General features: G+C 39.2%; 1 protein-coding gene across 1 annotated transcript in view; it reads left to right on the forward strand.

The window, feature by feature from the left end:
- Positions 1-1,041: 1,041 nt before the first annotated feature.
- LOC121527033 (collectin-12-like) overlaps positions 1,042-13,929 on the forward strand; it is a 69,698-nt gene continuing 56,810 nt past the window's right edge. The window contains exons 1-2 of the mRNA XM_041813695.1: positions 1,042-1,298; positions 4,076-4,126. Of these exons, the coding sequence (XP_041669629.1) occupies positions 1,292-1,298; positions 4,076-4,126 (58 nt within the window). The 5' untranslated portion in view covers positions 1,042-1,291. The remainder of the gene's footprint in view (positions 1,299-4,075; positions 4,127-13,929) is intronic.

Here is a 13,929-nt window from a genome sequence, read left to right on the forward strand (position 1 = left end):
TAAAACCAGTCTGATGTAGGCTAAGCTTGCTTGGTTGACAGATTATGCTCAAAGAAAAATTATTATTCATTAACAAAGTATGGCAGACTTTAATTCACGAAATAGCCAGATTGCAAACATTACAGACTTAGAAAAGTTGTATAAATAAAACAGAGAAAAAGATCAGATGTTGAATCTGGTACTAAATTATGCGTAGACCTGTTTTGGACATTACAGATACTTGCTTTTGCTTCGTTAGCTCTAGCTAAAACTAACACAACTATGCTAGCTACATGATTAACATTACTACATAAGCCAATATAACCAAGTTAGCTTTGGCAAAATGAGCTTTGCTAAAAGTAGTTGAAGCCAATGTAGCTATGTAGAGAATGTCGATACAATGTTTACATAGCTATTTTGTGAGCTTAGCTTTAGTTTTGTTTATCACCTAGCTGTCAGCTTTAGCTACGTTGCTAAGGTAGCTGGGTAGCTAAATGTAGCAGTGTTAATTTCATCGACTAAAACCGTGACTAAAAATGTTCGTCGACAGCCTTTTTTCCATGACTAAAACTAGACTGGGACTAACAAAAATAGATCTGCGATGACTAAGACTGACAAAAAGTAAGTAAAGTTTTTGTCAAGATGATTAAAACTAGGTTAAAATGTAATGCACTTTTCGTCTGACATTTAGATTTAGGCAAGAAAATAAATGCTTGGCCTAAAAGTAAAGACTAAAATGTGAGGACATTTTACAGACTAAAACTAGACTTAAATGTTTTGAGTTTTTGTCGACTAAAACAAGAATAAAACTAAAAGAGATAGAAATGACTGACGTGACTAAAACTAAAATATATTTCATTTAAAGATTCAACTGAAATACTTTGATTTGTGTGAATGTGAATCAATATAACAGCTTCATAGCTTTCAATAACAAAGGTTAAAAACTGTTTACATATTCTCTGCTTTTACTCTGAAGGCCATACCGGAAGTGTGGCTTGTGTTTCTGTACCTTAACACTTGTAGAAAGACAAGAGTCGTTCCTCCTACAGTTCAGCTCCTCAGGAGAAGACTGCACATCTCATCACTCCTGCAAGAAAGTTAGAGGAAGCGAACAAAACTGCTCAGATAATGGGGTTTTAAACTCAACAGTCATCATGAAGACAGACTTTTAAATGTTATTTTTTCCTCCTAAAGTGTCGGTGTGGCTCTCGGTGGAGCAGCTTTACTCACTCCTTTGCCCTGGATGCTGAGATGCGCAGAAAGTGACAGCGGCTTCATCTCTTCTACAGTCCTCAACAAGTTATAAAACGCCATGAAAGGTGTGTAGTCTTTGCACGATGCTGATATTTATACATTCAAGTTTATTTATTTGTCTTAACTCAGATGACTCCGTGCATGTTTTTTGTGGTGCATGATTCACATCTGGTTGACATTACGGTACTGCGGTGCACAAGTTGTGAAATACTTTAGAGTTTTTTCTTTTATTCAGCCACTTACTTGCATCCCAATTAAGCAGAGCAAATAATGTGTGAATGCTTTGGCTGCGTATCCAGTACAGAAAATTACAGTAAACTTGTTGAATTTTTAGTGTTTACCAAGCACAATTCCAGTTTTCAAAAATGAATAAACCATTACTCCAAAGTAAAACACACGCAAGCCTGATTATCAAGCATGAGTTACTTCTACTATAAAGGTAGTTCTTTTGTAGCATGACTCCCTTACCCATAAGTAATCATAGCCAGAGTTTCAGGCAGAGAACATATCCAAACTGAAATAGTATACCCAACTGTACCAGCTCCTCACCTCTTAAAGGAGTATTGAAAACCACCAGAAATATTCTCATTTGTCTCAAGGCCAGGTGTAACTAAAGATTGAAAATAAATAAATATGCACACTATTGGTGCTCTTTTAGTTCTTCTGCAACAAATCATACATTTTAATTTATTGTGTTCCATTTTACCGCACAGTAATCCTATATTTCATATATTTCATATACTTTTATTAGTATTGCTATAGAGATCAATGTAGCCATTTTTTCTCAATATGAAGTTTTTATGGACCTTTTCTTTGTCAGGTACCTTTCTTAGATGATCACATTCTAATAGTTGTATTTTATTCACTCTTGGACTGTTAGTTACATTCATACACACCCTAATCACTGAAAGAAATTTAGATCTATTCTTTATAACTGATGCACACCCATCTGTGTGTCTCGTACATATATCATACTTGGGGTGGGCCACTGAGCTATATTCTCAGCCCCCAAAGTATATTTGCAGAGTATTTTTTGAAAATTTTGTATAAAAACACCATCTGTGCAAATGAGAGACATCTTTTTGCACACCCCTTCATTTAATGCTCCAATTTAGGTGCAGTGTCTTATGTTAAAAATGAAGCTTGGTGTGATTAAATGAGATCTTTGCTGTTCCAAGGGGAAACTGTCTTGAACCTAAGAACATAAAAATATAAATGACGAAAGATGGCAACTTTTAGGAGGACAGTACATTATTACTGGGGATGCACGATATATTGGTATCGGCAGATATCAAAATTTTTGCAGATATTTAAGTTACATCCGATACTTTGGCCATGCATATCAGCATATATCAACTGTAAAATTTGGCCATATATACTAGTAAATTAGTGGAGTTTTAGGCTGAACCAACGAAACTATGTAAGTTGAGATCTTTTTCTTTATTCATTCTCATTCTTTAAACTTTAAAGTGTGTTTTAAGAAAAAAGTTTGTTTCTTTTTTCATCTTCAAACCTAAAATTGTGTTAAAAGTATGGAAGTTTTAGTTAAGCAAAACATATTTAGATATCGTATCGATATCGGCTAAAATGAATCTTTACATGTCGGCATATATCTGCAAAAATCCAATATCGTGCATCCTTAATTATAACATGAAGTAAAGTGAGTTTATATCTGAGACTGATAAAAATGTAATTACTGTTATAAAAAAACCCAAAAATACATCTGACTTTGCTGTATGTCCTCTTGGGGCATTCATGCAGAACACTTTCTTTCCTGGTACACATTCGCGACCCACTGGAAAGAGCCTACCGACCCACCAGTTTAGTACTACTGATTAAGATGTTGCCTGTTGTACAGTGATCATTGCTGGGATTCCTTTGCTCATGGTTCTGGTGGATTTTTGTTGTTTTTTGAAGTTAGAAACCTCAGCACCATGGGTGAAGTTATCCACCGAGTTAGTGACTTCCCACCTGTGGCATAGGGTTATCCGATACAAAATGTCACTCTTCAGTAGTTATGAAAAGTACATTCCATCATGTCAATAATAAAAAATGGTAAAAACTTTAAATTTGCATCCAAAGTAAAAGGAAATAATATACTGTTGTGTTAAAATCTTTATCTTAGCAATAGTCTGAATGTTTTTATCCATATAGACAGTATACAAGTGTCAGTATTAACTCTGATGGTGTTAATTTGAGTATGCAGGTTTTGCTGTTCACCTTTGCCTAATGGTGAACTTCCTTTGCATGTGGTTTCCAGACTTTAATTGATAGTTTCTTGTCTTTAAATTCAGATTAGAAGCTATTACATCCATACAAAGTGCTGTGCTTATATAGTGAAAAACAGATATTTTCCTCATTCTAGCAGGAGGAACTTGTTCTAAGATGACTTATTTAGCTTGCATCAATGAGTCCTCATCTGGTCTAATCCCCCTCTGACCCCCTACCAACTAAAACACACTCTGCTCATCCCTCCTTGTCTCCTCCGTCTCCCCCCCTCAGTCCCATCTGTTTACCATTACCAGTGATGCTCTGTGAGCCCTGCTCCAGTCTTCAGTGCAGTGCTTCACAGTGTAATTAGAGTTTACTGTCAACAACCCAGAGAAACCGCAGCCTGTGGCTTTTACAGTTCTCTGGACCTCATATCTACACACAAACACACCATCACCAACCTCCATGCTTCACAGATCTGACTGTATAAAAGGATAATATTGGCATCCAGCGTCCCTGTGGGGTTTTGTTCTAGCTTATTTTGATTGTATATTCCTACAAACTTCTTTGGATGCCTCCTCTCTCAGTTACTTGTGTTTAACATATGTTTTGTTTCTGTTGTCCCACGCAGACGACTTTGCAGACGAGGAGGAAGTACAGTCTTTTGGATACAAGAGGTTCGGTGAGTAGAAAGTCTTTACTTTTCTTTCATGGGAGAAAAACAGGCCCACTTGGAGCTCAAATCATAAAACTTTTTACTGTTTGAGAATGAACTGCTCTGAATTAATGCCACTAAGTGTGTGGGCTTGACTCTTTTTCTGTCTCTGCTGCTACCTACCTTGAATCAGCCTCTCTTTATGGGCATTTAGGTCTAATTGAGACTTCTAGTTAACACAGGGGATGTGTTTTTCATGTCAGGACAGTCAGCAGGCTACCAGAGCCTCATCTGACCTGAGATTTGGCTCTATCACTGACAGTTCTGCACAGTTTGAGCTTAACATACATGTGGCTGTCCGTCTGTGAGGTCTCGCTCACCGCAAGCCCAATGACTGCTGACATAACTCACCAGATCAAAAAGTTTAACAATCCTTCTCCTCCCTTTCATCCACTTAAATTAAGCCACTTAAACACACTGATTCACACAAACATGCCGTAGGACCTCAAAAATGAGGAGTCACTCAAGCTGAAATTGTCCTCAGCATACTTCTTTCTGTTGTGGTGTCACACATGCAGAAAGGCTTCATATGTGTTTGGTTTGTGCAGCAGCGTACTCATGCACTGCAGTATTGTTTTTTTGTTTAAAGCATGAAGTCAGGTGAGTTTTCAGCCAAGTTCCTCCGATTTTTGCACGGGTAGTGAACCTGATAAGACTAGAATGATGTGGATAAATGCTAAAATGCAAGTTTACTTGAAGTAAAAACACATGTAATGATGTTGAGTAATTTTGTTATAGCCTTGGATGCATTTCCTCTGGACTTGAGATCCCTGTTCCTGATGTTAGAGCCTCCACTACAAAAGAGGCAATTCAGTAATAGAATACCACCATATTTACATGGCTGCCATTTTCCTCTGATGTCACAATTTGGATGGGAAGCTCAAATGCTGTTAAAGTGTTAGACTTCTGTAATTGGGTATCTGAAATTGGATAGCGGCATGGATAAACATGATGCTATCCTTGTCTTCGCAGCTCCTTTGGTGAGCCTGGAAATTGGGTGACTTTCTGGAGTCTTTAAAGATTATATCCATGCCAAAAACTCATAACCTGGCATGCCAGATGGATGTGTGAAACACATCCATCTGGAAAACCACTAGGCTAATACATAGCGTTTGGGAAAGGGCAGAGCCTTTGAAAAAAACACTTGGAGCGTGATTAGATGAACCTTCTTTCTGTCACATCTTTACGGGCCAATCAGAGCAACAGAACACATGACGTAGTCACCAGCGAGCGGCGCCTGCGCCCCTACTGAAGAAGTAAACTCCATTAGAGCTGCATAACGTGAATTATGGCAACTGTAGACATGTCAGTACACGACCTTTGTTGTTTTTTAAAAAAAAACAACTCACTGCTGTTCTTTGTTCTTCTTTTAACAAAGAAATGTTGTCAAGTTCTGACAAAACTGGTGCTTTAGCAGCATCCACACTCATGTCTTCCGCCATAATTGCACCGGCTTCTTGTTGCTGCTCACTTATGCCACGACTCCGCCTCGCCCAACAGTACTGCCCCTCGTCGCTGATTGGTCCTGTCACTTTCTAACCTGGCCCAAACGGTTCAGACGGGAGCTTTGTGAGATGGATTTGACAGTGAGAAACACGAAACAGGCGTATCCATCTGCTTTGCAAGGTTAAATAACTCCTATACTAAATGTCTTTTTAACCATTTCTCAGTTGTTTCTAATGCTAGCAGCTAGTTAATGCTCTCTGCCATATTGTTTTTGTTTTTTTTTTTGTATCCTACAATGTATTGTGATTGGGCTGTGAAAACCAGTGGCAGGCTGTTCTATCGTTGCGTCATGCTTTGTCAAACTGTGCATGGAGGAGACAGTCTGGATAGCTTATAATAGAGACAGAGAGCCTGTGATGTGGCCCTCTGTGTCACTGCAGACAGGAACTGCTCTGCCTAATGCCACAAATAGAGCCAATACAAAGAAGCACAGAAGCGTTAGGTTAATGGGTGACTCTAAATTGATCGTAGGTGTGAATGTGAGCGTGCCTGGTTGTCTGTCTCTGTATGTCAGCCCTGTGATTGACTGGCGACCAGTCCAGGGTATACTTCGTCCAGTGTCAGATGGGATAGGCTCCCACTCCTCTGTGACCCCCAACGGAGGAAAATGGATGGACGGTATTTCCTTAACCTTGCAAGTTAGATTGGCCAGACCCCATGTCTGTCATCAGGCAAATCTGTCTCACAAAGCTCCGATCTTATATGATTGGGCCAGAGAAAATGGACCTGACCAATCAGCGTCGTTTCAGGAGAACAAGGCAGTAGCTACAGATGGGGTTTTGTTGTACTGGAAGTCGATGGTGTTGCCATAGTTTACTGGCAATTTTATCAGAACTGGACCACATTTCTTTATTAAATAAAGAGCTCAAAACAGCACTGAAGGCTTTTCATGACTTTTTTTTTTTTTTTTTTTTTTTTGCTCACACTGACCTGCTTCAGCATGAGTTTGCAATAGTTAAAGACAGGGTTTAGCCGTACTGCACGCCAGTATAGAGCCCAGCGGTGCCTGCCCACTTTTCCGGCAGCTGGAAGTGTAATTCGCCATTCATATCTCCCATAGACATTTCACAAAATCTTTATTACAATGCATGAACCACGTAGAGTTTTACTGATTCCGATACTAGTATTCGGTTATGGCCAGTACTGCTGAAAATGTGGGTACTGGTATCAGCATATACACGCGTTGTTCAGCTTTATATTTTGCTTTATTTAGCCATTAGCTTTATAAACCAGAAATCAACTCTTCTTTTCTGTTTGGAAACACTGCATGCAGGAGCTACTAGAGCAGTGAAGAGCCAAAAAAGTAGAGGAAAAAGAACCACTGCAGCAGCAAAATTTGGAGAGAATGGCATTCATTATTCTCTTTTAGCGTTTGTTGAAAGCCTTCCAGGTGATGCTGTAAACGACAAGAAGGGACACCGTTTATTCAAAATCAAATAACTTTTTAACTTTTTGAATTGTAGCCTCTTACTTTTTTCCCTCCTAAGCATAGCTGTTACAATGATGCTATTCACGCCATTGTGGCCCTTATAGAAGCATTTCTAGCAAGCATGGAACTCTGAAGATTCTTCAGATACTTTATAGATTAAATCCATACCAGTATATTTGATATTGAATGACTTTTTAACCATTTTAATCCATTTTCGATTGTTTATTTTTGCCAGTCTGTGTGTTAATAGTCATATTGTTGCTTTGTGAGTGTCGATCAATGGCAGGCTATTCTGTTATCATGTCATGCTTTGTCAAAACTGTGTATGCTTAAACATGCAGGTCATTATGGAGATGGCCTGAAACCAGCATCATGGAGAGAGAGAGAGAGAGAGAGAGAGAAAGAGAACCTGTGATGTGGCCCTCCGTGTCATTACTATTTTGATATTTAGCAGTGAAACTCACAATAATGAGCTGGAAAAATGACTGTTAGTGTCACAGGAGCTGTCCATTACTTTTCTTTTTGTGGAATTTGATGTTCTCAGTTGAGTGAATGAATAAAACCTTTATTGCCCCTAAGGGAAGTAGGGGCATGTAGGGATGAAAAAAGAATGTGCAGGTTTTCCACAGCAGACAGACGAGAAAGTTTACATTGCTATTGGATCAGTACTCAGTAATAGTTGATACCCAATGATCCGGTATTGGAATCATTCCTGGGAAGGGAAAAATTGTGTTTGAACATCTCTAGAAGCACGTTATTTGGCTATGGGTACTGGTGATTATAAAACATTTGATTGGGTGAAAAAACAGCATTTAAAATGAACATATTTTGGGACTAGTAAGTAAGTCAGGGTGTATTTTGGAGGGCTTTATTTATCACTGTGGCTTCTTAACACATGACTTCTTTGATTTTCATCTGTCTTTCCCTTTTCTTCTTTAATAATTTACATAATGATGGAAATAATTACCATAAGTAACCATGCGCTATCACTTACAGAGATCCTTCAGTTACCGTACATCTCCAGCTGCTGAGTTTAGTGAAACAATAAATCATCCATCATGTTCGGATAAGGAAGAAAGCACGTCAAACTGAGTCACACTCTGACACACATCATTATAACGCTCATTAATAGACAGCATGTGCTCCACTAGCTGTTCTCTTGATTTATCACTGATTTGGGATCAGAAGCCTCCGTGTTCCTCATGTATTTGGGGTGTTGCTGCAGTATGACTCAATCAAACAACATTTCGCCAGAGGTCCATGAGTGTGGATTCCAGGCTACGAAGAACAAACAGAGACGACTTCAAACTGGGTTAAAACACAGGCTCTTTGATTCAAGTCATCTGAGTAGAGGCATCCTGTTTGTCTTTCTATGAAAGTGTGTGTGAGTCCCGCTCATGGATTCGATTAAGGAGCTACGGAGAGGAGCCAAATGCAGTGCACTTTTAACTTTATTCAAATGAACTCTTGACTTTCAGAAGAGAGTGCTGCTGAACTCGGAGCTGAGTGCTGGCGGCCCGCTCAGGGACATGGCAGCTGCTTGGAGGGGCCGGCTCCGAGGGGCTCCGGAGGCTTTGTTGTGAAATAGAGCTGCATTTATGCAAACTTTCACAAACGCTCATTCTTCCACTATTACTGGAATAATGTTTGTACTCAGGGGGAAACAAGCAGTTATTTCCTCTCGGCATGTTTTGTTGAAAGTCATTGCAGTCTCCTAGGAGAGGGTTTAAACTGGTGAGATAAGTCATAACTGCACTGAAAGAGAATGATTTTAAACAGAAACAGTGAACGCTTACTTCACAGTCCTTCTGGTTTGAAGAACTGAACATTAGTGATCTATGGTAAGGAAAAGCAGACAAATCCAGTGTGCTTCGTGTTTTATCTTCATGCATTTTACATATATCACTGCAAAATACTTTCTAAAAAAGCAAAAATGAACCTCTCAGAAATCCAATGACTCCAAGCAATATTCAGAGCTTCGTATTACATGTCTAGTGGCTGTGAGTTTTTTTAAACATAATAAAAACCCAGTGGCAATGAAGAAGGTCTGAGTATAATCACAAATGTTAATTTATTGAGTAAAACACAGCCAGAGAAGTTAATGCAAAGTCCAAACAAGAACCTAAAACTACCACTAAGAAAAACGGAACATTTACTGATGTGAGCATTAACCACCATAGACTGTATAAAAGACGGACGTACTCTCAGTGACCTCACTTCTTAGTCTCTCGATGTGATCTGAAGCCTAAAGATGGTAGCTGCCATACTGGCTATGTTATTAAAACCACTAACTTCAGGATCAATGTAGCAAAATGCGATAGATGAAGTTGAGGTGGGTCATCTACAGCACACTGACCTTTATGTCAAGTTACCCATGTCCCTTATTATGTAAAGCTAAGTACAACTCTCTGCTTTCAAAATGGGATTTGTAATTTTGTACCTTGGAGGAATCCTTGCCTTATTTTTTCTTCTGACACTTCTGCATTAACTTAAGTTTTTATATTTCAAACTGGAAATTGATTAGCATTAGTGTATTGTGGATTTTTTAATACTAGCAGCAAGCAAATGGCATGATCTCCCTCTTAAAGTCTAGCTTCTACTAAAAAGTAGACACAGATTAGCACAACTAACTGCTGTAAGGAAAAAGAGACTAAGAGAAAAAGAATGAGAGCGATGGCACAGCCTCTGAACTGAATGAAGACAGTCTGTGCACCTGCTGCAGCCAACACAAGATGGAAAGGGGATTGCACTTTCTAACCATTTTTCCTTTGTAGAAAGATGTCAGAGACAACATCTTTCTGCTTTTTGCCCACAAACAACAGTCATCAGTATGAAAAATTAAATCAAACTTCAATGTCTGCTGGGTAAACTGCAACAGTGTGCAAATGCTGCAGCACATTAACCATAAAAGATCCTCAAACATCAAACCACCACCATGAACAGTATACTATCCACATATGTCCACACAAAACTTACTTTTTTATTATAGAATCTCTACATATTTATAGATGTACATTTTTAAACCATAATTTAACCCTCTAACCTGTTAGTTCCTGAAGTGAAAAACATCCATTTCAGTTGGTAATAAACCTAGATTTTTAAATAAATATCACTTATGATACCATAATCTGATTTTTTCTGATATTGTATAAAATAAATGAATATTTGATTTATTTGTACATTGGTTTGGCTCGAATGTTTCTCATCTCATTCCAGTTGAGCTCAATAGCGCCCACCCACTTCCCAAAAGGCAAGTTGGCCATTCAAATCTCCCATGGACATTTCACACCATGCCTTCCTTATTACAACCCTTTTATAGCAGGAACCAAGCTAAACAGCTACCTGAGTACTCATGACTATAAAACATTTGATTCAGTGCAAAAACAACGTTCAAAAATGAAGAAAAAGGCAATTGTACAAGGCTGTGTACATGTTTCTTTACAAGAAGGAAGGAACTACATTTCCCACAATCCATTGCGACTCATTTTATTTTTGTTCATCGTAGCATTTCAAGCTTTCAAGCCATATTTGTGCTTTTTCCACACTTATCTTTATTAGAGTGATTATACTTGAAATTATAATGTAATATGTTGCAGTTTGAGTATTTGTTGGTTCAAAGTGTGGCAGCATGCAATGTCATGAACAGTCGACAGCCTTCGTCCGCAGGCTCAGTAGACCATGGTAGTCAAAGACCCTAGCAATCACTGTGACGCTCTAGGATTGTGGGTATCATAGTTTTTTTTTTTTTTTTGCTGAGATAGGGGTTAGCGATGTTGCCTCACAGCAAGAAGAACCCTGGTTCGCTTCCAGTTTGCACGTTCTCCCTGTGCATGCGTGGGTTCTCTCCGGGTACTCCAGCTTCCTCCTACCACCAAAGGTATGCTCCTTAGGTTAACTGGTGACTCTAAATTGGTTGTAGGTGTAAGTGTGAGCGTGCCTAGTTGTCTGTCTCTATATGTCAGCCCTGCGACTGACTGGCGACCAGTCCAGGGTGAACCCCGCCTCTCACCTAATAACAGCTGGGATAGGCTTCAGCCCCCCCCCCGACCCCGAATGGGATAAGCAGTATAGAACATAGATGGATGGACTATGGAGAAAATGAATGGGATATTTGCCTCTGGAACCACACCGTTGAGCTCTATGAAGCTTGTTAATTGAACTGATGGAATTGAAATAAGAGAGTACATAAAAACAAGTTATGTTTCAGTGGCTTGTTGATGGCTGACGAGGCAAATAGCCAATCATTTGAAGTATTTTGGGGAATAAAATCAGATTTCACGGGGCCCTGGTTGGCTTCGCCCCTGGAACAATCATTGGTGCTGCTATTTACTGTTGTAATCCATAAGGACGTTATTAATCAAGATATCTTTATTAATTTGGTTGCCAATTTGTTTACTATTTATGGCGTTGTCTCAATTCATTCCTGAACAAAACAGCATAAAAACTTGTTGTCAAAAGGTGGGCCATAGTTTGGACACCCTTGCCTTAGGGTGTGCAGGAGAAGCTCCCGCTGTATGTTTACATGCCATACTTGTCACGTTACTGCAGTGCTGTGATGCAATGTGAAGCCACACACTGGGACATAGTATTACACCACTGTGAATGCAGTATGTGAATAAATGATGGCCAAACTTCAGTACAGCACTGTTGCTGAAAAGCAATCTATAGATTTAAATCACTGACTGTAGAAAATACTGGGTAAGGCTAGAGTGACATCAGCTGTTGGGTTACTGAATGCCAATCCGAGGCATCTGCCGTATTGATAACACTTTAGATCAACCCACAAACAGACAAAGAGGTGAAGTAGAAAGGTCACAAGACTCCTGACAAACAGCTTCATCTTGAAGTTAAATTGGCAATATCCTTATTTATACCAAAACAGATGAGTGACAGCACTGTGCAGAACTTTAGTGCATGTTTAGTCCAAAAGTTGAGACTGAAGTAAGGTGTAGATGTAGCAAGTATTGACACAACCCTGGTCGTACACTGGATGCCCTTGCATAATACCAGAGGCATGGGAATATGATATGTTGAAAAAGTGGTGTGGGAACTGTCTGGTTGCCACAAGCCCCAGGCTGTGGCTTATCAGGCCCTGTGATGAATCCATAGCACCCTAAACTGCCTAAAACTTATGCACATGACTGTATCAATCCCCCTCTCCACCAGTGTAAACATATTTTAGCCTGTTTGCCCTTTTCTTAGCATTTTTCCATATATGAGAAGGAGAACAAAACATTTTCTATCATCAATTTTTCGTCAGTGATTTGCTTTGGCACACTTTATTGCAGCAGTTCTTCCGTATTTTGTCGAATTTTGCAGCTTTCAGCTGAACAAAACAGGTAGGATTGTGCACAATCCTCTAAAGATGGAGGATGCAATGTAGCATGACATAACTTAAGACTTTCTTCGGTCTGCAGAAGTTTCAAGTTGCTAAAAATTCTGCATACCTCACTGACATGTTAGGAAACAGTTGGAAAATGGGCCTCAGCATTTTAAAGGATAAATGGATTGATGTTGACTTGCCTAAGCCTGCAGAAGTCTTTCGGTCTTTCAGCACGATGACTCAGATTTGTGAGATGGACAGTGAAGAGGTTAATGTCAATGCTTCCAAGTTTTCTCAATAAAAAAGCATGAAGGAAGATAAGGAACAATGAAAAACCATATGGTCTGATAAAGCTGGCTTCATCGCCCTGGAAAAATATTCATGAGAGCTTTCTCTGACTACTTCAACTCCAAGAATTGATGCATTCATCGCAGCTTTGTAATTCAGTCTGGCAGTGCTTTTGTTTAATGTCTGCGCTGCTTTGACTGTAATTCATCCATGAAAACAAACGCATGCTGACATGGGGAACTCCTCTGAGGATCTTTGGAGGAAGGTTTGGATTATGTCTGATGTGTATCAACACGTGTGTACAAGTAACACATCTGACCATGCTGTTGAAATACCTTTTAAAGCACCTTTTAAGGTACTTTTGCTGATGTTTTTTTAGAACATAACCCACATTTATGCTAACACACACACTCCAAGTGTAATTTTTTAAAGGCATAGCTGTTCCTGATTCTTTATCTTACAGAAACATTTAGCGGAAGCCATGCATTCATCATGTTTATTTATAAAGATGCACTCCTACATTTTTCCTCTGGTTTGTGTATATGCACACAAGCATGCAGTCACTGAGTGAATTCATATGGTAATCCCATCTCTCTTCCTGCTAGGTTGAAGCCAGGCCGGAATCACTTCCACAGCACTCAAGGTTCAATCATATTTATTTTTCTGTGGGGGGTTGACATAAGAAGGCCATTAGAATAAAACAGAAATCCACCCCAACTTTGGCTGGACTCGTGCAGCCTCCTTAGAGCTGGTATTATGATCAGACATTGGCAGTCATTATTCACACTCAGCCAGATTAAAACCAAAAACCCTTGAGTCATAAAAACCTTGAAGTTATAGATCTGACCACATCTTTATTAAAAAATAAAATACAGGTGGAAAATTAGTCAGGCACATGTCGACAAAACCACATTTGGCTATTTCTGAAGGACTTTGAGATGAGGTGATCAAATTCAGGTGGAGCGTTTGTTGAGGTTTAACAAGAAGAACTTCCACTTTTGCCCAAATGTAAGCAGATCTGAAAACACCAATGTTGTGGGAAACAGAACTGGGTTGTAACAGCTCAAATTAAGCTTAATTTGAATGCAAGTTCTCACTTAAACAGAATTTAAGTACTACTAACATTAGGGTGTTGCATTTTTACCTCCGCCAAGGCGGTTATGTGATCGGCAGGGTTTGTTAGTTAGTTTTTTAGCAACATAACTCAAAAACTTATGGACAGAT

The sequence above is a fragment of the Cheilinus undulatus genome, linkage group 19 (genome assembly GCF_018320785.1).
Source record: "Cheilinus undulatus linkage group 19, ASM1832078v1, whole genome shotgun sequence".
NCBI lineage: Eukaryota > Metazoa > Chordata > Actinopteri > Labriformes > Labridae > Cheilinus > Cheilinus undulatus.